The sequence below is a fragment of the Mustela putorius genome, unplaced genomic scaffold (genome assembly GCF_011764305.1).
Source record: "Mustela putorius furo isolate JIRA1106 unplaced genomic scaffold, ASM1176430v1.1 tig00000151_pilon_pilon_pilon, whole genome shotgun sequence".
Lineage (NCBI taxonomy): Eukaryota > Metazoa > Chordata > Mammalia > Carnivora > Mustelidae > Mustela > Mustela putorius.
Genome location: NW_025421296.1, coordinates 1,565,623 through 1,589,733, shown reverse-complemented (window position 1 = coordinate 1,589,733; position 24,111 = coordinate 1,565,623). Strand labels below are relative to the sequence as shown.

Sequence of the window (24,111 nt, the reverse complement as noted above, 5' to 3'; positions counted from 1 at the left end):
CCACACAGATAACTACTTCCTTCTGTGAGGGGTCCTTCCAGTCGATAATTAAACATTATCAAGTCTCTTGCTTCTTCTTCTTTTATTTTTAAGATTTTATTTATTTATTTGACAGACAGAGATCACAAGGCAGAGAGGCGGGCAGAGAGAGGGAAGGGAAGCAGGCTCCCTGCTGAGCAGAGAGCCCTACGCAGGGCTCCATCCCAGGACCCTGGGATCATGACCTGAGCCAAAGGCAGAGGCTTTAACCCACTGAGCCACCCAGGCGCCCCAAGTCTCTTGCTTCTTAAATCAAAACCCTTCAACCATGCTCTCCTGCCAGGTAATACTTTTTCCCTTCACAGCCAAACTTGCTAAAAGTTTCTGTACTCATTTTTAATTTCCCAGTCTCTTCTCATTTCTCCATTTACCAAAAATAGCTACTAAAATTGCTGAATCAGGGGCACGTGGGTGCCTCAGTTAGCTAAGCGTCTGCCTTTAGCTCAGGTCATGATCCCAGGGTCCTGGGATCAAGTGCCACATTGGGCTCCTTGCTCAGTGGGGGAGTTGGCTTCTCCGTCTGCCTGCGGCTCCCCTGCTAGTCCCCTCCCACCTCTCTCTGACAAGTAAAATCTTTAAAAAAATAAACTTCCGGTACTCTTGTGACATAGGCTTCCACAAGATCCTGCAGTCATCTCATGCTTTCCTTTCTGTATTTCTGGGCCTTCTTCCATATGTTCCGTGTAAGATCCTTTATATTTCAACCTGATGGTTAAGTGTTGTGGTTTCTTGTGGTTGTCCTAAACCCTCTTCCTTCTTCTGTGCTCTGTTCTGGACAGTCTTAGTTAGCCCAGTGGCTTTGGTTATCTGTATGTCTTCATTTCACGTGTTCATCACTCCAATCCAGACCTCTCTTCTGAACTTGGGACTAATAGGATATCTGCCTGTTCAACACCACCCTTCGGATTTCTGCAGAGAACCTTAAACATCGCATGTTCCAAATTGAACTTCTGCCATTTTCTTTTTGTGTGCGTCAGGTCTGAAATCTGAGTCATTCTTGACTCCTCTTTCTTCCTTACTTCCATATTCAGTGGGCAGCCAGATCCTATTGTATTTACTTCCTAAATCTTTCCCTCATCCTCACACTTTTTTACTCCTACTGTGACTATTCTTTTTCTACCATTTTCAACTTTTTTTTTTTTTTTTTTAAGATTCTCTTTTCAGGTAATTTCTGTATCCAACATGGGGCCCAAACCCACAAGCCTGAAATCAAGAGTGACGGCTCCACCCCCTGAGCCAGCCAGGCACCCCTACCATTTTCAGCTTGTGTTTGGCCACAACACTCACTAGTTATTTTTCCTTAATCTGCTCATGGCTTTTCAGTCCATTTCCCTATGACAGTCAGAGTGGTCTTAAAAAAACAAACCAAAAATTCTCCATATCTGGGACGTTCCTAAAACTCCCTCATGACTTCTCACAATCCTAGAATAAAATAAAAAATTATTAATGTAGACCCAATATGGTATGGCCTGTTTGCCTTGTAGGCTTCCCCTTGTGTGACAGTCCCAATTCTTCCCTGTACTACAACAATATTTGGCTCATCTTCTTGACCAAAATAACCCTCTTGCCCCCACAGGACCTTCTTATTCTGCCTGGAATGTTCTCTCCCTCATTTTTTATATGACTAATTTTTACTCAACTTTCAGACCTCCAATCAAACATTACTTCATCTCTAAAAAGTCTTTTTATTTTTTATTTTTTTTAAGATTTTATTTATTCATTTGACAGACAGAGATCACAAGTAGGCAGAGAGGCAGGCAGAGAGAGAGTGAAAGAGGGAAGCAGGCTCCCCACTGAGCAGAGAGCCTGATGCGGGACTCGATCCCAGGACCCTGAGATCATGACCTGAGCCGAAGGCAGCGGCCTAACCCACTGAGCCACCCAGGCGCCCCAAAAAGTCTTTTTAAGCCCACCAAACTAGGTTGGATCCTACTTTATACACTCCTGTGTCACCTGGCAGGGAAAATAACTGGAATCAATACTCTGTGAGCTTTTGGTAATATTAACTCGGATTGGAATTTTTTTTTTTTTGGTACAGAAACTTATCAGTTTGATCTTTACCTCTGCCCCAGTGTGTAAAAAACTTTTATCTTTTTTTTTTTTGAAGATTTTATTTATTTATTTGACAGACAGAGATCACAAGTAGGCAGAGAGGCAGGCAGAGAGAGAGAGGAGGAAGCAGGCTCCCCACTGAGCATAGAACCCCATGCAGTGCTTGATCCTAGGACCCTGGGATCATGACCCGAGCTGAAGGCAGAGGCTTTAACCCATTGAGCCACCCAGGTGCCCCCAAAACTCTTTTATCTTTTACCTAACTTCTCTTTTACCTCTCCCATTCAGACAGTAATTACAGTTCTTTGTGCTTATGTAGTCCCTTTTTTTTTTTTTTTTTTTGAAGATTGATATATTTATTTGAGAGAGAGCACAGAGAGGAGGGACACAGCGAGAGAGAGAGAAAGTGAGAGCCTTAAGTAGATTCCATGCTAAGTGCAGAGCCCAACATGGGACTTGATTCCATGACCCTGAGATTACAACTTGAGCCGAAACCAAGAGCCGGATGCTTAACCGACTGTGTCCCCAAGGCGCCTTGTGCCTTATTCTTTTCATACCTCTTTTATGTCCATATTTTCTACCAGTCCTTAAAATAGCATGTGAAATATTTAGGACAGAAATATTAACTCCATTTTACCTGCAAAGAAATCATGCCTATGAAGGGATATAACTTAGGTTGGTCATTCTAAGTAACTGTCTTTCATGTCTGCTCTGGTGATAGTCTCCCCACTACACTGTCTTACCATGTGAATACCCTAAGTATTTACCTAAAAAAATTATTGAGGGACAAAGTGGTAGTGGTTTGGCTTCATCTAATTATTCAGTGAGTACTTAATTACAGTTTTCAACATTAGTAAAAACTGTATGTATTTCTTTAACATTTTAGCTTGAAATTCAGAATCATCCTTTTTTTGAATCACTCAGCTGGACTGATCTTGTGCAAAAGAGGATTCCACCACCATTTAATCCTAATGTGGTAAGAATATATTCAAATATTATTTTCTAATATAGTGAAATATAAAACTATAGCTAATCGTAATCTTAGCAATAGATCTCAAAATCTAATGTGAATGAAATTGAATCAGTATCTAAATATCTGAAAAATGTATCTCTCAGAGTCATCTGGTACACTGATAACTTCAGGATGACCAGTAAAACTGTAGTTATATTACATTGGTAAGAGTATCTTTTAGGATAGTAATTATGAAGTGTTTCTTTGGAGCATGTATAAGAAAGGGATGAGCTTGTTAGATTAAAAAAAGATGCAAATTAGAATAATTGAGGTGTCTCGTGCCTATAAACCAGCAAATATTTTAAGTAACATTAATACACATATTTTTCTAGATTGATATGAGATCAGACACAAGCAAACATTATTAATGGTAATGTAAATTGTTAGATACCTTTTTGGAAAATAAAGTGTTCATATTAGCTTGACTTATTAAATCAACTGATGGAAACACTTTATCTAAAATCTTTTACCTAAAGTCTTTTTTTTTTTTTTCTTTTTTAAAGAGGAAAGCTTCATCAAAGATCTTTTTACAGCATTAACAATATTGGAAATTTGGGGAAACAAATACATAACAGTTGGGAAATGTTTAATAATCATCAATAGGCTAATGATATTATGAACTATTGAAAGCTATATCTATAGGCATACTTTTATGCATTATAATATGTAATTTATTCCTCATGCTACCAAGTTACTACCATTACTATCCTTCTTATTATGTATGTTTTATAAATGAAGAAATGGGAAGTCAGAGATGCCACATAGCTGGATTAAAAAGTAGCAGAGCAAGGATTCAAATCTATGCCTCATTGCACAGTCACTGTTCTATCCATGCTTTCTTATACTTAATTGCCCTTTCTTGTTAAGTGAATGGTAATAACAGTAAATGTAAAAATGAGCAGGTACTTAGAAAATCCGTATAATGTTAAATAAAAACATGGCAATCCTTATATTATCACATAAAAAACATGGCAATTTTTGTGATGTATTATTATAGCAGTAAAAATAACAGTTAAGGACTAGAAGAGAATATAATAGAAACCAGGATTGATTTGGGGTTGTGGGATCATGGTGAATTTTTTTTTTCTTTTACTTTAAGTGTTTTGGTGCTGTGGAATTCATGACATACTTTTTTAGTAAATTAGTACAGAATAAGGAAATCGTTTTAGGAAAATATTATTTAGTCTACTCATTTTGTTAAAGATTTGTTTCAGTGCATAGCCTGTGGCTAGTAGTATTTAATAGGTGAGACATTTACACCTATTAACATAACAATACTTATAGATTGCCTTATTTCATATAGCTTATCCAGAAGTGAGTGACTCCATTAAGGATAATTTCTGTCCCTAATTTCTAGAATTTGCATTAGGAACTTAGGACCTTTAGGAATTATTCTTTTTTTTTTTTTTAAGATTTTTTTTTTTTTTTTAATTTATTTGACAGAGAGACACACAGTGAGAGAGGGAACACAAGTAGGGGAAATGGGAGGGGGAGAAGCAGGCTTCCTGCCAACCAGGGAGCCCGATGCAGGTCTCAATCCCAGAACCCTGGGATCATGATCTGAGCAGAAGGCAGACACTTAACCACTGAGCCACCCAGGTGTCCATTTAAGAATTATTATAGTTTTCTTTTTAAATTGAAAGTCTTACTGAGTTTAGTTATCCTCAAATAAATATGTCATCAGGCATTAAAGAGTTAGGTACTCCTAAGCAGTACTGAAAATGGAAATAATGTTGACTTCAGAGTCAGTACCTCCATTTGAATCCCCACTCTTTTATGACTAATTAACTAAATTTTTTAAAGCAAGATCCACAACTGAGAAGCCACAGAAGAAATTGGTAAATTTGGCCACATTAAATTTAGAAATGTCTACATGGTAAGAAAGGGGAAAAAAAAAACCCACTTCAAATAACAAACTGGCGAAGATTTTTAAACACTAAAAGCATTCTTACAAGTCAATGAGAAAAAGACCAATGATCAGTAAAAATATGGACAAAATACACAAAATATGCAGTAACAGAAAAATAAATACAGATGGCTTTTAAATATATGAAAAGATGTTCAAATTGACTGACAGATTCTAATAGGTTACCATTTTCCACTTAACAGAGATCAGAAAAAGTATGATAACGTGAATGTTCTCATACTTTGTTTTTAGTACTTGTATCCTTTTATTTAACCCTGACATCAATTCTGTGAAATAGTGCTACTCTTTTCCACATATTACAGATGCATTAACTTAGGTGCAGAAAAGGTTGACTAACTTCCCCAGAGTTTAAAGAACTAGAATTTGAGCTCAGGCTCTTCAAAGACCAAGCCCTCCTTCACTCTTAACATAAGCAATGCATTATTATTCCTGTCAGTACTAGCCATGAGCCAAAAGGGCATTCATAAAATATCTTTAACATCAGGAAAAGAACATTTGCCGTAATTTACAGAGCACCATCTACATGTCAGATTCTGGGAATTTTATGTATTAACACATGAGATCCTCACAACAACCTTAACAGGTAGGTGGTAGTATTCTTACCTAAAGAAGTGGAAACAAGCTCACAGAGATAGGGTAGTTTATATAAAAAATTAGAGCTAGCAAACTTCATAGCCAGAATTCAAACCTTAGTCTTATTCCAAAGCCTGTTCTGGGGCTACGTGTAAGAATTTGTTGACATTTTTTATATTACATAAATACAAATTCTAGCATTCTTCTTCCTCTGTAGAAGAATTTCCCTTATTGAGGGATCTCTTATTGGGGATCTCACATTGAAGGATCTCACATTCTGTCTGTGCTCTGCTGTTTGTAGCTTACCAGGCTAGCTGTATTCTTGGCTTAGAATATCTGCTCTGGATCCTTGTCTGTTCACCTCAGTTAGACTTGATGACCTAGACATGCTAAGAATTCCCTCCCCCTTAGAGCACAGAGAACTTAGAGATTTAGGGATGAGTTCTAAGAGTGAGTCACCTGAATTTCTCTCTCAGTTTTTATCTGGGAATACATCGGAAGGGAAGAATCCGTTAGCTTTTATCAGATTTGTAAAAGAGGATGAAGAAGAACTGCTTCCATCAAGCTGCTGCCAGGCTTTACTTCCCAGCTTTCTGGCTTCTTTAGGTCTCTACAGCTAAGGTGTCCTAGCCAAAGGCTTAATGACCTCTGTAGCACAGGTTGTTTGCAGCCCCTTCCTTTTCTCCTCAAAAGGCTTTACCTGCCCAGAGTACAGAAACTGGATGCGCAAGCATTTTATGGAACTCAAGTGAAAAGTGCCATCCTGAAAACCTACCTGGTCTCCTTTTCTAAACTTAAGATGGGTAGAGAGAAAGGGGGTCAGTTGCAAGGTCTGAGGTTCAAATTAACATAGGTCAAGCTTCTGTTATGCTAGCCTTCCTCACCCTTGTCTCCCCCCACTTCCAACAAGAACTTTGCTGGAAGGATGGTAAACTCTGGAAAGGAAAAGCAGAAATTGTTTCAAAGAAATGGTGAAGTAGGAAGACATCTAAACTTGCCAGGAATAAATATATACATTCTTGAAGGGGTTTTAAGGAAAGACTAAATTAATGAAAAGCAACCTAAGGTAATAACATGCTTTTAATGTTTTAGGCAGGACCAGATGATATCAGGAACTTCGATGCAGCGTTTACAGAAGAAACAGTTCCATATTCTGTGTGTGTGTCTTCTGACTATTCTATAGTGAACGCCAGTGTGCTGGAAGCAGATGATGCCTTCGTTGGTTTCTCTTATGCACCTCCTTCAGAAGATTTATTTTTGTGAACAGTTTGCCATCCAGAAACCATTGAGCATTGAGACTGAAACTCTTCTTTGTGTGACTATATTCAAATATGTTTAACTAGTGCCTCATTTTTACATGTAATGTTAAAAACTATGAAAAATGTATTTTCTGCTGTATGCAAGAAAATAGGGCATTTCAAAGAGCTAAGTTTCGAATTAAAATTTGTATTATTGTTTATTAAGCTTATTTTTAAACTGAAATTTTAAAAGCTATTGTTCTCAGCATTAACCTATTTTTAAAAAAACTTTTTGCTAATGACTGTTTTCCCCACTGAGTTTACACTAACATCTACCCAAGACAGACTATTTTTCGACAGCCTGTTTCAGTTTGGTTAACATACATTAATGCCTTTCTCTCTACTTTTGACCTTTGTTCTCAGATCAGAACTATGCAATTGGTATGTGGTTGTTTAAGTAGAAACCACATCTTTCCACAAGTCATTGTTTGACATAATCAGTTCTTGGTAGGATTAAAACGTAAAAGCATCGTTAACACATGGGCTGTGAGTTAACACTTTGAGTAAGTGTTCATTCTGCAGATCAAATTAAAAAATAACAAAGGAGATCCATTGCTTTTGAAATACCAATTCAAATTTGTGAATTATTTTTTCTCTGGAAGAAAAATAAAAGCTTAATAGAAAATTTAGAGTATTCCCAAAGATCTGAAGAGTAATAAAATACTACTGGATTTTTTTTTAGGTGGTGCCAAAAATGAATGTCTCTGTGTCATGTATTTATATTACAAATACATTCTATTTATGTTCTTTCTGGTCTTTATGTTGTTAAGTAGTCCTGAATCTTGGCATTCGCTTTTGCAAACAGCTGTTCAAAACTGTCTTTCTAATTGGTTAATGAGTGAAAAATATTGAGCCTTCTAAGAGTTTTTACCTAATTGGGGATTAAAAAATAGAATAGCAAATTCTTGGTCAGTATTAATATGTATCTCACAACAATGTAATAAAAGTTAAAAATCAGGCAGATGCACTGTCAGTATCTTTATTGTCCTAGAATAAGTACAGGAAACTGACCTTAAAATCATACTAAAAACAAACTAACTGTGTACTTGTCATTATAAAAGAGAATACAGAAAAACTAAAAAATAATGCTTGTCTTGGAATTCTGCTTCTTAGAGACTTTTCAAGTCATGTAGGAAACATTGTGAAAGTTTAAGGACCAAGTTTATATGCTTCAGGAACAAGCATTCTTTCCATGTATTTTCTTTTGAGAAAGAAATCACAAAAGCATTTTACACCAATAGCCTTTGGCTGAAAATTGTTCAGCAAAGTGGGAGGAGGGGAGTGTGGTTTTGTTAGATTAATAATATTTGCATCCAATACACTGAATCTTCCTTCAGAGGTAAGACTTTAATAGCAACACTGTAAATACTTGGTTTTTTGGCACTACTGTAAGTTCTGCTTTTACACAAAGTTCTTTGCTTATTATAAAGCAAAATAAAACCTGTAGTTTCTTGTATGATTTTTTTACTCAGTCATTCCTTAATTAAACTGCCAAAAATTAAAGTGCAATATTGTATATTTTTAAGGACAAATTTAAATATTATGCTGATGTTTATTGGATCACAAGAAATACAAATCTTATAGTATAATAAAACTAGCAAAAAGATTAATAAGCACCTAATTCCTGTCATTATTTTAAATTGGTGATGGTTTATAAAAGTCATTACAAAAATGAATTGTTTGTGTATGTGAGGGATAAATGTATAAAACTTTGGACAAACAGAAAAATTAGATTATCTACATTATCAGAGGCTTACATATTATTCAGGGAATAAACATCTTCCAAGTTTCAAGTTTATTTTTTCTTTCATAGCATGCTGTCTTTTAGAAAAAAAAAATGTGTGCCCTTTGAATAGTTGAACAATTTTATGGCTATTTCCAAAATAAATTCAAAGGTCTAAATGAAGAATCCCTAACATTCTTCATGTTCTCTCTTATTTTATTGTGTATGGTACAGTGAAGAGCTTCCCAGCCATTGTTACATTATAGTACACACTAAAATTGACAAGTCTTGGGCATACCTGGGGGTGAGATGCTAAATGATGTAGATAGAGACTGGAAGCAGTATCTCCATTCAAAATTTGTCTATGCCAGAATAATTTTTGATCTTAGGATATTTATAAAGAGATCCAACAGACACTGTTTGGGTATAATTTTAGCAATGGTAAACATTTAAAAGGTGACTGTTGTATATATTTTACCACAGTTTAAAAATAAGTAATCTACTTTCTGTACAGATTTGCCTGTTCTAGGCATTTCCTATGAATCATACAATATTTGGTCTTTCGTGTCTGGCTTCTTTGACTTTTCATAGTGTTTTCAAGGCTCATCCATGTCAAAGCATATATTAGTACCCCATTCCTTTTTAAGGCCAAATAACATTCCATTGTAGGGTTATACCACATTTTATTTTTCCACTTATCAGTTGGTTCCGCTTTTTGGCTATGAACATTCATGTATAAGTTTTTGTGTGAACATATGGTTTTTTTGTGTTTTTTTTTTTTTTCTTTTTAAGCCGGAAGGTCTCGCATTTATTACTGAACCAACCTAATGGTGCAGAGGCATAGTAACAGAAAAATCATTTCCCTGATAAAACCTATCTATTGGCCAGGTAGGAAGGATGTCTACAGAGTGATAGGATAGAACACAGGATATTCACGTAGCTTAAGTATGTGGTGCCAATTAGGTGTGTCTTCTCATGATGTGTGATGCCTTATACACCCAGCTCCGTTCTTCTCCAGTGCCTCCCCTTGGAAGTTGTACCTGATATTATTACCAGTTTTCATCCGAATCCACTGGGGAACGGGACGATTCTGCTTTTGTTTCTTGGCCAGGAATCGCCTCATTCTGAAAGTCTTGTGAGAAAACACGGCCAGACACTGCCAGACCAATTTGAACATATGTTTTAAATCCGCTCATTATATATGTATAATAGATAATGTGTGGCACGGACTTGCTGGCACGGATCATAAAGTAACTCCACCTTTGAAGTAGTCCAAAATGTTTTCCAGCTTGATTACACCATTTTGCCTTCCCAGCGGGAGAGTTTTCAAATAAAATAAAAACAAAAACCAAGGAGACACTTTGCCTGTGAAAACAACAAAAAACAAAGAATTGTTTCTATTCTTGTCCCTCTTCTTTGCCTTACAGTGAAGGTGCAACGTTGATTTAATTAAAGAGGGAGGAGGAAGAGTCTGGGTACCCACCCTGATGAGGGGTGGGGCAGGGTCCCGGCAGCCAGCGCGCCACCAACGGTTGCAAGGTGTGCGCATGCGTGCGATTCGGCTTGGGTGTTGGTTTGAGGGAAACGCTCGCTTGGCAGGCTTCGGTGCGTCTGGTTTCCTGGTCGCAGAGGCTGTGGTTGGCTCAGTGGAAGAGGTTCTAGATCCGAGGGTGTGAGGTCAGTTTCGCTTTTATCCACTTTGTTTGTGAGGTGTTTTTCTGCGACAGGGTGAGAAGACGCGACTCGCGCCTGTTCCAAGTGAACCAACACACTTGAATTCTTTAGAGTATGGGAACACTTGTAGAATTTTATCCCTGTTCTCTTATTTAATGCCTTTCCACAGGCTTCCATGTCGTGTCTCCCCTTTCCCTTTCTCAAAAGTGAATATACTCCCCAAGACCTCTGTTTTACACCCGTACTCTGGAGCTTTATCTCTCGCCGCCTTTCCTTTCCTTTCCTTTTCTTTCTCTCTCTTTTCTTTCTTTTTCTCTCTCTCTTTCTTTCTTTCTTTCTCTCTCTCTGCTGGACTCCCAAGAGCCCATCGGGGTTACGGTCTCACAAGTGAACTTTTACATGATTTTCCTACGCTTCTCCGGAGTTCCATACTTCCATTAGAGCGTCATTATCCACACACCCCCATCCTGAACACATTTACAGTCTGGTCACCATGTCCAGCATGAAAACGTTAAAAATCTAGAATCCGTCGGCTCTCCTTCATTTCATTCCAGCTGTGCAGGGAACCTGACATGGGGCTGGATTCCAGAATGCTGGGATCATGATGTGAGCCCAACCAAGGCAGACATTTAACCGACTGAGCCACCCAGGTGTCCCCCTTGTTAAAACCTCTGATGGCTTTTCTTTGCCTATCTATATAATCATCATGGACTTCAAACACATTAATAATCTGATTGAGACTCACCCATTTAATTACCAATAGCCTCCCTTCACTCAGCCCCAGAAAACTTATATTCAAATGAAGCACAGATGTCCTGAACACAAAATACGCTTTAAGATCATTGTACTATGACCGCTGAGAAACTCTGAAATTTCCCTCCTGTGCAATAGCAAAAAGAACAGTCTCAGTTAACTTTTATTTGGAAAGTAGCCTGAATATGAAGTAGTAAGCACATGGATTCAATAGTGTAGGTCTGAAAATTGGGGTAACAAGGGGTTACCCTATCTTTGGAAAAATCCTCCTGTCTTTTCATCTCTTCCAGTTAGTGAAGTCTTTATCAAATATCACCTTTAAAGTAGAATTTATTGCTTTTTCTCTTGACCCATTGTATTAAGTCAGAATATCCTAAAACAATAGAAAATATTATGACCCAACACAAGGATGATGTCATTTTGTGAACTATTTAATATATCCTGTTCCTTTTGTGCACCTTAGTACATTAATATTTTTTAAGATTTTATTTATTTATTTGACAGAGAGGTCACAAGTAGGCAGAGAGGCAGGCAGAGAGAGAGGCAGGAAGCGGGCTCCCTGCTGAGCAGAGAGCCTCATGTGGGGCTCAATCCCAGGACCCTGAGATCATGACCTGAGCTGAATGCAGAGGCTTTAACCCACAGAGCCACCCAGGCACCCCAGTACACTAATATTTTTATAGCAAGTAAATTGTAAGTTTTTTACGTATTTCTCATCCCTCACTGTACTCTTTGTGAACAATAGAAATCATATTTTATTTATCTTTGTATCCCCATTGTCTAGGAGTCATATCCAAGGAATAGTAAATGTCCAATAAATATTTGATAATGAATAAATGTGATGGTTATCATTTCTGAGTTCTCTAAATTGGTAGATCCTTGAAGGCAAGATCCGATTTTAATCATTTCATCCTTAACACCTAATACAATTATTGATATATATTGTTTCCAATTACTGTTGGCTGTCTTTAAATGAAGAATTTTTTATAAAAGATTTTATGTATTTGTTTGTCAGGGGGCAGGGGGCACAAGTAGGCAGAGCAGTAGATAGAGGGAGACGGGAGAACAGGTTTCCCCCTGAACAGGGAGCCTGATGTGGCACTCAATCTCAGGATCCTGAGATCATGACTCGAGCTGAAGGCAGATGCTTAACTGACTGAGCCACCCAGACGTCCCTTTAAATGACTTTTGCATATTCTGTTCTCATTATCAGGGTTTAATGTTTTGTGCTGGTCACTAATAAAAGATTTAAATCCAGAAGAGGCCTTATCATCTAATACAACCCCTTTGTTTTCTACAGATGAAGATAACTGAGCCAAGAGAGGTTAAGTGATTCCCCCACAGCAACTAGGAAAAGCTGTATCTAAAACTAAGTTTTCAGATTTTTTAGGCCAACTACATTTTACTTTGAATTTTTGAAACAACTTTTACCACTTTAATTTTTTAAGCAACCCTGCAAGGGGACCTCATGATGTAATATTATTTCAACAAGCATTTTTTGGAAACACCCACTCTGTAAAGAGACAGTTGAGGCTCCTCTTCTTAGATATGCAATCTTGTGGAGAATTTGCTGACCTCCTATTGATAAAAAACGTTATTTGGAAAAAAAAAAAGTTTGTTTCCTTTTGGGTAGGAATTTAAGTTGGAAATTTTACTTCATTTCATTTCACTCTCAATTTTAAGTTGAACAGTTTGTAAAGTTTTATTAGAGATTGTGAAGTGTAAATTCTAATTTATTTTATTTCCAGGTATTCTCATCTTTTTTGTGTGTTTCATCATCTGTAGTCTTTACCAGCAACTGTGGTTTAACCAATGCAATACAGAAGAATCATTAACTAGGAGAAAATGTCAAATCTGAAAATGAAAGAGGCAGCCCTTATTTACCTTGACAGAAGTGGAGGCCTCCAAAAGTTTATAGATGACTGCAAATACTACAACGGTATGTTCAGCAAAGGTGACTTTATATTTTAGAAACTTTAAAATAAATTCCTACATGTTACTGTTCTCATTTTTATATTTGTGTATTTTTACAGATTCAAAACAAAGTTATGCTGTCTATCGATTTAATATTTTAGTAAATCCCTCTGATATTGTTGAATTGGATGCTGAACTTGGAAATCATATTTTACACAAGCCTTTAAAAGCTGCTCAAGTTTTTCAATCAGTAAGTTAAAGAAAAATAATTTCATGCCACATGGAATTTTTGGTAACTTTGTTTGTTTGAAATCGCAGGTCTGTTTTACTGCTGTTAAGACTCTGTCATTAATTGGACAATTACAGACTGAAACTCAAGTAAGTTTTATTTAAATTTAACAAGAAAACTAGGGTAAAAAGCTTTGAAGATTACTTGTAAATAAATATTTTTGTATTCATATTTTTATTTAAAAAGATACTACATTTTTTCAGAGTTCAATAGAATATCTTAAATACACATCTTTACTTCCTGTATTATCATTTATAACAGTGAACATTATTATATTAAAACATTCTAAACTTACCCCAAAATAAAGAGAATATGTATCATTCAGATCTAATAGTTTACAATATTTTGCCATTACCTGGATTTTTTACCAAAATATTTTAAGACAAATCCCAGACATCTTAATGTCACTACTACATCCTTTAGTAGCAACCTCTAAAAGCTGTGGACATTTTTCTTAAACAACCACAATGCCATTATGACCCTTTACAAAATAACAATTTTTGGTATCCTTTAATTTCCAATCCATATTTAAATGTACCTATTTGGGTTCTCAAGAGTATTTCACAATTGATTTGTTCAAATCAGGATCAAAACAAGGTCTATATATTATAATTGGCTATTGTATCTCATTAAATCTCTTTTAATCTAGAGCAGTTTCCTCCCTCTTTCTTTTTATACCACTGAGTTTTTGAAGAAACTAGTTAATTGTCCTGTACAATGTTTGGATTTGTCTGATTATGTTCTTATGGTATTTAACTTATTCTTCCATATGCCATATTTCTGGGAAATAGAATTAGCTCTAAAAACTTGCTTAAATTCAGATTCAACTCATTTTGACAAGAATACATCATACTTATTGTCATGTATTTCATACTGCACTGCATTAGGAGAAATAAACTGTTTTTCACTTTTAGTAACCGCACAATTGATCAGTGAGCTCTGGTAATGCCAGTCTGACCTCTTCAATATACACCCTCCCATCAACTTTCACCTAATAGTTTTTGCAGCCACTGATGACCATTATGTAGAATCCATTATTTCATTAGAAGTTGTAAAATTGTGATTTTTCTAATTTCAGCAACCTTTTGAATTTATTAGCTGAAATTGTTCTATAACAGGAGTTTTCTCTCATCAACTATTTTGTTACCCTAAAATACAGTTTGTATCTGAAGGGCAGAGTAAATGATTGATTCTTTCCATTTATAAATTTTCATAGAATAATGAACTGAACTCTGAGAGCCTCCAATGATGACCAATACTTTTTTTGGTTTCATTTATCCTTTTTTTTTTTTTTTTTTTTTTAGGAACTCATGAGTTTAAAAGTATATACAATATATTTCAATGAATCTTTGTCATTCTTTTTGATGTATGTTATTGTGCTTTTGATCCATTGGGAGTCCCATAAGGTTTTTGTTTATTTCGTTTTGACACATCCCATGTTTTAGTTTTTTGTAGCTACCTTGATTTCTGGCACAAAGTGGTGCAACAGGTCTGTATTTTCCTTCCCAGACCTGTAGTCAGCCATTTCCCTTAAGCAGCCTTGGTTTTTTTTGGTGAGAAATAATATTTAAGAAATCACAATCTGGGTACTGGAAGGGTTCATTGCTATTGGATCCTCATTGTTTTATAGGTCTTTTCAGTGGATATAGCCAGGAAATTGCACTTTTAAGGAAAAATTCTTAGTTCATTATATTTGCAATTAAAATGTAAGATTTAGGGGTTTGCATCTTTAATTTTATATTTAAATCTTTTGTCTTATGCTTAAATTTTGATTCCTGATCACACTAACAAATTATTTACCTGATTTACTCCACAAATATACTTACTATAGTGTAATGCAAGTCCAAATGAATCTGTAATTTTTTAATACCATTTTTACATTTCTATTAGATTAATATAGTGCTGAAGTTAACACATTTACCTCCTCTGCGAAGTTATATTCTTGATCTTTGTGAGTTTCCACTTGATTATGCATCTCAAAGATTTTATATGATGCAAGGAATTGTGATTGCAATGACAACTGTAACCAAGTATACACAAGGTGCAAGATTTCTTTGTTCAGATGAAGCATGTCCTCTTTCAAAAGGTAGATATAAAACTGTAAAACAATTTATTGTTTAATCCTAAATCATGTTTACCATTAGTTTTATGAAACATGGAGTAGAAAGAATGGAATAAAACTTGATGTTTCATGTATACAAGTTTACTTTGCATAATCCTCAGGTGCATTCTTTTCTTTCCCTTCTCTCTCCCACAATATAAGAGGTGCTCTTGGATTTTTGAAGTGCTTCTTCTCATACACTGTTCCATGACTGTTCATGCTGTTTCCTCTCCCTGTAATGTCCTCTCTCAAACCTTTGGCTTATCTTCAGTTCAGTACTTCTCAGGACATCTTTCCATTCATCTCCACTTCTCATTGGGTTGGATGTCATGCCTCCTTTCTTCTCTCTGAACCCTCTAAATGAATACCATATATTGAAATTATCTGTTTCTTATTGCTGCCTTTTGAAACTGTGTTTAAGGATCTATATCAAGAGTGCCTTGGGGCTCCTGGGTGGCTCAGTCCTTAAGCGTCTGCCTTCGACTCAGGTCATGATCCCAGGGTCCTGGGATTGAGAGCAGCACCACATCGGGCTCCCTCCTCAGTGGGGAGCCTGCTTCTCCCTCCCCCACTCCCTCTACTTGTATTCCCTTTCTTGCTGTGTCTCTATCAAATAAATAAAATATTAAAAAAAAACCAAAAAGAGTGCCTTAGCATAGTGTCTGGCAAGAAATAGCCATGCAATAAATGTTAATTGACTGCTCTGAACCTACATGCAAAAGTGAATTAATTATACCTTGAATTAGAAAAATTTTAAAGGATTGAAAATGGGTAGCTAAATCCAAAAGCAAATTTAGCTTACCTCTGTTTTCTTTTAGGATTTCAGTATATAAGAGTGCATGTGCCTGGTGCTACAGAATCTGCAACAGTAAGAAATGACTTTTTGTGTAATCTATGTTCATCTTCACTTCAAGAAGACAGAAAATTTAGAGTACTTGGTGGTAAAAATGCATTCATATTTTGTAATTACAAATTTTTAAATAGTATTTAATATCTTAATATGGAAATTAGATTGAATGTATATTCAAATAACTATTTTTTGCTATTTGCCTTAAGATAAACAGATAGTTGAAATAATCACAGCAAAGGCAATTCATGCTTTTCGAGGATATTCTAAGAACCAGCCATTTAGGTTTCAGTCTCTTACAATTTTTCTAAGAGGTAAGTAAGTTTTGTGTGAACTAAAAACAAATAGCTGTAAAATATATAAAATATGTAATTGACTTGTTTATAGTTATATAGTATAAATGGTACTTCTATATCTTAAGAATCATAGGTCTTATTTTGAGTGTCTTAAAGAGTCATATTTAGCTAATGTATCAGTTATTCATTGAGTCATACATCATTCACTTAAAAAAAATATTAGTGCCTGCTATGTCCCAAGCACTGTGCTAAGTTTCAGGGACAAAATTATTTATGGCAATGTTCTCCCATCATTTTATGTTGTGTCTTATGTAAACATTGGAGTTATTTTATTTATTTTTTAAAGATTTATTTATTTATTGAAAGAGAGAGAGAGTTTGTGAGCAGGGGGAGGGGCAGAGGGGAAGCAGACTCCCCACTGAGCGAGGAGATTGATACAGAGCTCAGTGTCCCCCACAGGGAGATCAGGACCTGAGCAGAAACCAAGAGTTTCGACCACTTAACTTATTGAGCCACTCAGGCACCTATGGGATTATTTTATAATGTAAACTTCATGAAGATAAGGACTTAGTGTTTTTACTGCACATAGTAAAACCTCAATAAATATTTGCTTAAAATATGAATGAGCTGTGACACGTGATTAACTGTTGAGAACTGCATGAGTGCAGGCAGAGTCTGCCGTGGAGAAAATCATTATTGGTATTAATTACCCAGAGAAGGGTGAGTCTTCATTGAAAAGCCAGAACTGTGAAAATGAGGGTGGGGCTCAGGCTCTTTTCTTGGGCTGAAATTGGAGGAATTAAACTGTTCAGAAGGAGATAACTTGGATGTCAACCATGTATAGGAAACTCAAGATTTAGGGAAACAGAAATTCAAACAAGAACTCTTTCTACTGTCGCCTCACAAGGATGAAGCAGGCATGTAAGCAGAGATGATAATAGGTCATTTTTAAAAAAGATTTTATTTATTTATTTGACAGAGATCACAAGTAGGCACAGAGGCAGGCAGAGAGAGAGAGGTGGAAGCAGGCTCCCCACTGAGCAGAGAGTCCGATGCAGGGCTGAATCCCAGGACCCTGAGATCATGACCTGAGGCGCAGGCAGAGTCTCAAGCCACTGAGCCACCCAGGTGCCCCGATAATAGGTAATTTTTATATAGCAGTTACTGTGTGCCAGTCACTTTTACATATATTAACTCATTTAGGCGCAACTGCATCAAGTAAGTTCTATTGTTATCTCAATTTTACAATTTGGAAACTGAGGCACAGAGAAGTAATTTGTCCAAAGTCACATAGCTAGTATGTAGCACAGCCATCATTCAAATTCAGGCATTCCAGCCTCAAAGTCTATGTTTTTAATTACTTAATTCTATTATATACTACATACAAACCCGATAATATAGAAAGATAAGTGGCTATCCAACTTTTATTTTTGGTAGAAAACCCTTTCTTCAAATAAACTTATATAGAACCTAAATGAATTTTAAAGATTAAATTAATTTAAAAAACAGGCCTTTTGGGATTGACGTTAGAAGAAATAACCAGACTTCCCAGCCTCCTTACCTTTTTTTGACCTTTCCTTGACCTTGAGATACATTTGCCAAACTCTGTAATTCAAGGAACAGTTGAAAAACAATTTGCTTTTATTTTTTCCTCATAATTCATTCTGTATCCTTCAGTTAATTGTTTTTGTTAGTTTGTTTGATCAGCTGACTGGTTTGTAGTTTTTATTTTCTCAATTCTTGTGCCTGATTCTTCCCTTCCAGTCTACAGGGTATACCATAAAGCTCTGTGGAGCAAAAAAAAAAAAAAAAAAAAAAAAAGGAGGGGCGCCTGGGACTCAGTCAGTTAAGTGTCTGCCATCAACTCAGGTCATGATCCCAGGGTCTGGGATGGAGTTCTGCATCAAGCTCCTTGCTCAGTGGGGACCTTGCTTCTTCCTCTAGCTGCTGTTTCCCCTGCTTGTGCACACTCTCTCTCTCTGACAAATAAATGAAATCTTTAAAAAAAAAAAAAAAAAGCCAGAGAAAGAGAAGGAAAAAAATGATTAAGATCACCTTTTGATCTTCTTCATGAAGAATGCTAATCCTGTCCCTCCTTTTAAGCCTTTCTTTCATAGTTTTACAACCAGCCAGCTTCTAACTGTGTAATGGAGGATCAAGATTTTTAGTGTATGTTTGTAAAATAAATTTTGGGGGGTGCCTGGGTGGATTAGTTGATTAAGCTTCCAACTCTTGATTTTAGCTCAGGTCTTAATCTTGGAGTCGTGAGGCTCAAGCCCCTCATTGGGCTCCATGCTGGGCATGGAGACCACTGAAAACAATCAGTCAATCAACCAACCAATTTTGAATTTGTACAAAAGCATTGCCTAGTCTGTAGATGTGAGAAGGGAAACCTAGTGTACTGCAAGAAGGTAGATTTTGGAGATTGCCAGATCTAGATGTGAATTTCAGTTCTGCTATGTACTGTGTAGCCTTATACAATTTGCTTAACTTTCAGTTTCTTCATATACAAAGCAGGAATAGCAATATCTAACAGTTTTCAATTAGATAATAAATGTAAAAATACCTGCCTATATTATAGGTAGTGACAATACCTTTTAAAATTATTTTCTTCTCAAATTATTATTTATAGGTCATTTTTTATTAATGTTTTTTATCATTTAATGCAAAGACATTTCATTTTAAATAGGTTGATCCTTGTTTTTCCTTTAATTGTCTTAGAGGAGACTGTCTTGTTGCTTCTTAAAATTAATTCATCATCACCTATAAATATCAAAATTTACCAGCAATGAAATTGCCTTAATTTACATTATCAGTGTTACTCTATATAGAGATTACACACAAAAGTAAATGCTTTACAACTAACTTAAGTACTAAATTCTTACTACCTTTAGGTATTGGAACCATACAAACATGTACAAGTTTCATTTAGTGAATACTTATTTTCTTTTGTGTTTAATCATCTTAGATGAATCAGTGAGTAAAATGAATATAGGAAATGAGTATAAAATTATTGGAATTCCAACCTGTGTAAAAACTTCACAAACTGCTGTTTGTATAGAGGCAAATAGTATCATTTCTTGCAACCCAAAAGGTAAGGAAATTGTTAGTATCATATATTAACAAGTATTTAAATTTAAGTCCATGTGTTCAGGAAATAAGTACTTGCTCAGGAAATAAGTATTGCTGGGCACCCTTCTAAGAACTAGGTGTGTAGTTATAGTCAGGATAATCAAGGTTCCTACTCTTAAATCATATGGGAGACAGTCAGTAAACCTATAAACTAATCAACAAGACAATTTCAGATAATAAATGCTATGAAAGAAATAAAATGTGATAACGTAGAACCTTGCCCACAAGAAGGACTCCTTTTTTTGCCTAAACTTTATTTTGATTTTTTCATAATTACCAATGAGAAAATTATGTCCAAATGCCAAGAGTTAGACATTCATGAAAAGATTTTTCTACCCAACCTTTTATTTTCTAACTAAAGCAATGTTAAGCAACTTGTGGTCTGAGAAAAAACCCAATACAATAGCATCCTTTTCCTCATCTGAGCTAAATCAATCAAGAATAAGATAATAGAGAAAGGCAGATGGGGGCCAAAATATACCTTTGTTACTGATAATTTCCTTTAACAACTCAAACATAAATAGGCTTGAAGTAAAAGTAGAGAGCAGACCTAGTCTTAACTTGCCACACAAATAATTAAAGTACGAAAGATTAGTTAAATCTTGGATAAAGTTAGATTTTTTTTAATCACTAGATAACCATCTGCAATAATAGAGGACCGAGTTAAATTTAAATGCAAGTGGATTCTAGATACCTCTGCTTGTTTTGAAGAGAAAAGCTTCTTAAAAGAATAAAAGTATTGAAGAAAAGAAGCACAAATGGACAATAGATATTTTAATGATATTTGACATAACTTTTGCTGTGAAATGTTTCCTGACTTACTGATTTGGTAGCAGAACATGACTTATATGTAGGTGAAAAAGTGTGCTTTCTCATGCTGCTCTACAGAATTAGGCAGATTTAACTACCCAAATGTGGCAGGAGCTACACTAAAGTAGGTCTCCCTTTGTCCATTGGCTTGGATGAATAGAAAAAACCATTACTCTGTGATGGTAACCCTTAAGAGGAAGGAGAAAATGACTGAGTTATGCGTGCACAGCTATTCCTCCTAATGATTAGCTGCAATAAATCATTTTTTTTTTTTAGGAGCCAGATAGAGTAAGGAAATAGGGAAGATCTAGAATGTCACAGTATAGTTCAGTACAGTGCTTTCTAAGTAGTAGAGAGTAAATCTTCCTTTTTAATAGCACCATTCAAATAATTCCCATTCTGCTGTTTAGCCCTCACTAAAGGTGGTTATTATTTTAAACATAGAAATATAGAAGCAAACACTGTAATACAGGAGCCCCCCGATCTGGCTTTGTTCATCTAGGCCTTAAAAGGAAAAGAATGAGGGATTTGCTTGCCCCCATCACAGCCAGTCTATGTGGACACATGGAGTAACTGCTTCCTTTTATTATATTCCCTGGAATAAAATTGAGAGACCAAAGTGACCTCTAATCATAGTTTAATATAATTTATATTATATATATATATATAATAATTTAACATCATAAGAATTTGAGTATGGTTTTACTAGAAGAACTATAATTTGATAATATTTTTGATAAATGGAATTAGAGATCTATAATGTCATTTTCTTGTTTTAAAACCCTTTTTAATATATGTGTTAATATTTACTTCCAGTTCCCTCAGGAATTAGCGACAATTTCAGGTATCTTCTCTCTTTGACTTCCAGCTCATGCTGGAAGTTTACAGCAATACTTGCCAATATCTTTGCATCACAAATTGTTCCTCCTGGGACTTACAATTTACTCAAGCTCTGTTTGCTGATGAGTCTAGTACAGACAAGTGACCGTAACAAGGAACTGAAAGATTGCCTGGATATTTTAATTATAACAAGTGATACTCTACTTGTAGACAGGTAAAATATGTGATACGAATGTTTTCAAAGTATACATTGGTCACGGATTTGCATAAATCCTTTCCATGAGCATTATTACAAAACAAATATTTAGAATTCAACTGGGCACTATAAATATTTAAATAAACTTTTATTAATGAATTTCAAAACTTTAAAAACAGGAATTGATAAATTGGATATTTGCTTTCAATATTTTGAGAATCTAACCACGCAGAATTTCACCAGTTTCCTCACTCAGACCTTTACAAATAAATGCATCCTTCACAGGCTTCCTTTTCCCTCATTCCCTATTTCAGTGTTCTATTTTTTATTTGCTTTCATTTTAAAATAATCTTCCCCCGAAGAGCCAACAAGCCAATAGGCCATTGTCTTATTTTTCTCCAAGATTCCATTAAATAATACTGATGCACTGTATACAAATAAGTCTGTGAAAAGTGCCAAAATTATTGTTTTGGGACTATCACCCTAACTTTGGAATAAACTTCTATTCAGCATTTTGGGGCTCTCCACTAGGAAGTACCATTTTTAAAATCACTTAAATGCTCAAAAGCTAGGGATAAACTTCTTATATTAATACCTTGGATGCATTTGTAAAGCAAAAACAAATTCATAGAATGAATTTAAAATTTAAAAAATGCAAATTTAGCTTAATTGGACAGATGATGTTTTGCTAAACTTAAATTAAAATTAAATTGCAATGTAAATGTGGTACTAACTGCTACAGATTGTACCAATTTAATCTTCCACTGATGAGCATGGGAGTATTTGTTTCCTCACAATCTCACCAACACTAGGTATTATCAAACTTTTAAATTTAGCCATCTGAATGGGTGGAAAATGGTATTTTATTTTAATTTGCACTTTTTTAATTGGAAGTAAGTTTTAGCATCAGTCTAAACACTTCTATTATTTTTCTATGAACCTCTTTTGTCCTCTTTTCTATTAAGTTGTTTATTCCTAAATGATTTGTGGTATCTCTTGTAAATTAAGGCCTTTGTCTCTTTTCCTGTTTGTCATTAACCTCTGGCTTTTCCTGTGGTATTTGGGGTGGTATGAGAGATTTGGGGGGGTTGTTTCATTTTTTAGTTAAAATTTATATATAGTGAATTAATCAGATCTTAAGTATATACCGTAATAAGTTCTGACAAGTGCATACATTGTGATAGCTGGCACCAAAATAAGATATAGAACATTTCCATTACCTCAGAAAGTCCTTTAACTTAGTTCCTATTTCCACAGGTGATTTCTGTCACTGTAGGTTAATTTTCCTGTTCTTGAACTTCATAAAAATAGAATCATACAATGCATACAAAGCATATTCTTTTGGGCCTAGTCTCTTTTACTCTACATGTTTTTGAGATTGACACAGTTGTGTTTGTTAGTAGTTCATTGTTTTTACTGATGGGTAGTATTCCATTATATGAATGTACCAAAATTTGTTTATCTATTCTCCTAATGATGAACATTGATTGGGTTTTGCATGTTTTGACTGTTATAAATGAAGCCACTGTAAACATTCCTATACAGGTCTTTTTGTGGACATGTGTTTTCATTATCTTGAATAAATACCTAGGAATAAAATTGCTATGTCATTAGGTAGATATATATTTAACTTTATAAGAAACTGTCAAACTGTTTTCCAAAGTGGTTATACCATTTTATATTCTTACTAACAATGTAAGATTCCAGTTGTTTCTGTCATCACCAACATCTGTTGTTGTCAGTCTTTCTCAATTTAGCCATTCTGGTGCATGTGAAATGGTATCACATTATGGTTGTAATTTGCATTTTCCTGATGACTGCTGATCTGAGCTCTTTCATATGTGTTTATTGGCTGCTCATATATCTTCTTTTATGAAGTGTCTATTCAAGTCCTTTACCCACTTTTAAGAGGGGTTGTTCTAGATATACGTCCTTTGTCACATATATGTAGCATGAAATTTTTCTTTCAGTCTAAAGCTAGTATTTTTTTTCTTAAAAATGTCTTTGATGAGCAGACTATTGTGTTTTGATGAAATTCAATTTATTGAGTTTATTTAAGTTTAGTGTTTTCTGGGTTCTGTTTAAGAAATCTTTACCTATGGGCACCTGGGTGGCTCAGTGGGTTAAGCCTTTGCCTTTGGCTCAGGTCATGATCTCAGGGTCCTGGAATCAAGCCCCACATTGGATTCTGTGCTCAGCATGGAGCCTGTTTCCCCCCCCACCCTCTCTCTGCCTGCCTCTCTGCCTACTTGTGATCTCTGTCTGTCAAATAAATAAAATTTCTAAAAAAAAAGAAAGAAATCTTTACCTACTCTAAGGTCATGGAGATGTTCTTTTATATTTTCTCTTAGAAGCATTACAGTTCTAGTTTTTACATTAGATCTGTTACCCATTATATGTTAATTTTTGTATATGTTGTGAAGTAGGAGTCAAAGTTAATGTTTTTTCCTATGCATTTATACAGTTTTTCCTTACCATTTGTTGAAAAGACTTAACTTTCCTCATTGAATTGTTTTGACACCATTGTTGAGAATGAATTGAACTGGGTATAAACTAGATATAAAATTGATCTGAGCAGATATCTGTTTGGAGCCCATCACAGGGCTTGAGCCCGTGAACCTGAGATTAAGACCAG

General features: G+C 35.4%; 2 protein-coding genes and 1 pseudogene across 7 annotated transcripts in view; 2 read left to right on the top strand and 1 right to left on the bottom strand.

Moving 5' to 3' along the window:
- The window catches only part of SGK3 (serum/glucocorticoid regulated kinase family member 3), a 145,054-nt gene extending 136,543 nt beyond the window's left edge, over positions 1–8,511 (top strand). For 4 of the 5 annotated variants that reach the window (XM_045075712.1, XM_045075711.1, XM_045075713.1 and 1 more), the window contains 2 exons: positions 2,978–3,067; positions 6,696–8,511. In XM_045075712.1, the coding sequence (XP_044931647.1) occupies positions 2,978–3,067; positions 6,696–6,866 (261 nt within the window). In that variant the 3' untranslated portion in view covers positions 6,867–8,511. The remainder of the gene's footprint in view (positions 1–2,977; positions 3,068–6,695) is intronic. The other variant, XM_045075714.1, reaches the window with a different exon arrangement.
- Positions 8,512–8,830: 319 nt separating this feature from the next.
- LOC123390895 lies at positions 8,831–9,801 on the bottom strand (annotated as a pseudogene).
- A 379-nt stretch (positions 9,802–10,180) lies between these two features.
- MCMDC2 (minichromosome maintenance domain containing 2) overlaps positions 10,181–24,111 on the top strand; it is a 34,741-nt gene continuing 20,810 nt past the window's right edge. The window contains exons 1-9 of one of the 2 annotated variants that reach the window (XM_045075710.1): positions 10,181–10,301; positions 12,800–12,990; positions 13,085–13,215; positions 13,284–13,343; positions 15,145–15,340; positions 16,174–16,296; positions 16,412–16,516; positions 19,467–19,592; positions 21,257–21,494. In XM_045075710.1, coding sequence (XP_044931645.1) covers positions 12,897–12,990; positions 13,085–13,215; positions 13,284–13,343; positions 15,145–15,340; positions 16,174–16,296; positions 16,412–16,516; positions 19,467–19,592; positions 21,257–21,494 — 1,073 coding nt within the window. In that variant the 5' untranslated portion in view covers positions 10,181–10,301; positions 12,800–12,896. The remainder of the gene's footprint in view (positions 10,302–12,799; positions 12,991–13,084; positions 13,216–13,283; positions 13,344–15,144; positions 15,341–16,173; positions 16,297–16,411; positions 16,517–19,466; positions 19,593–21,256; positions 21,495–24,111) is intronic. The other variant, XM_045075708.1, reaches the window with a different exon arrangement.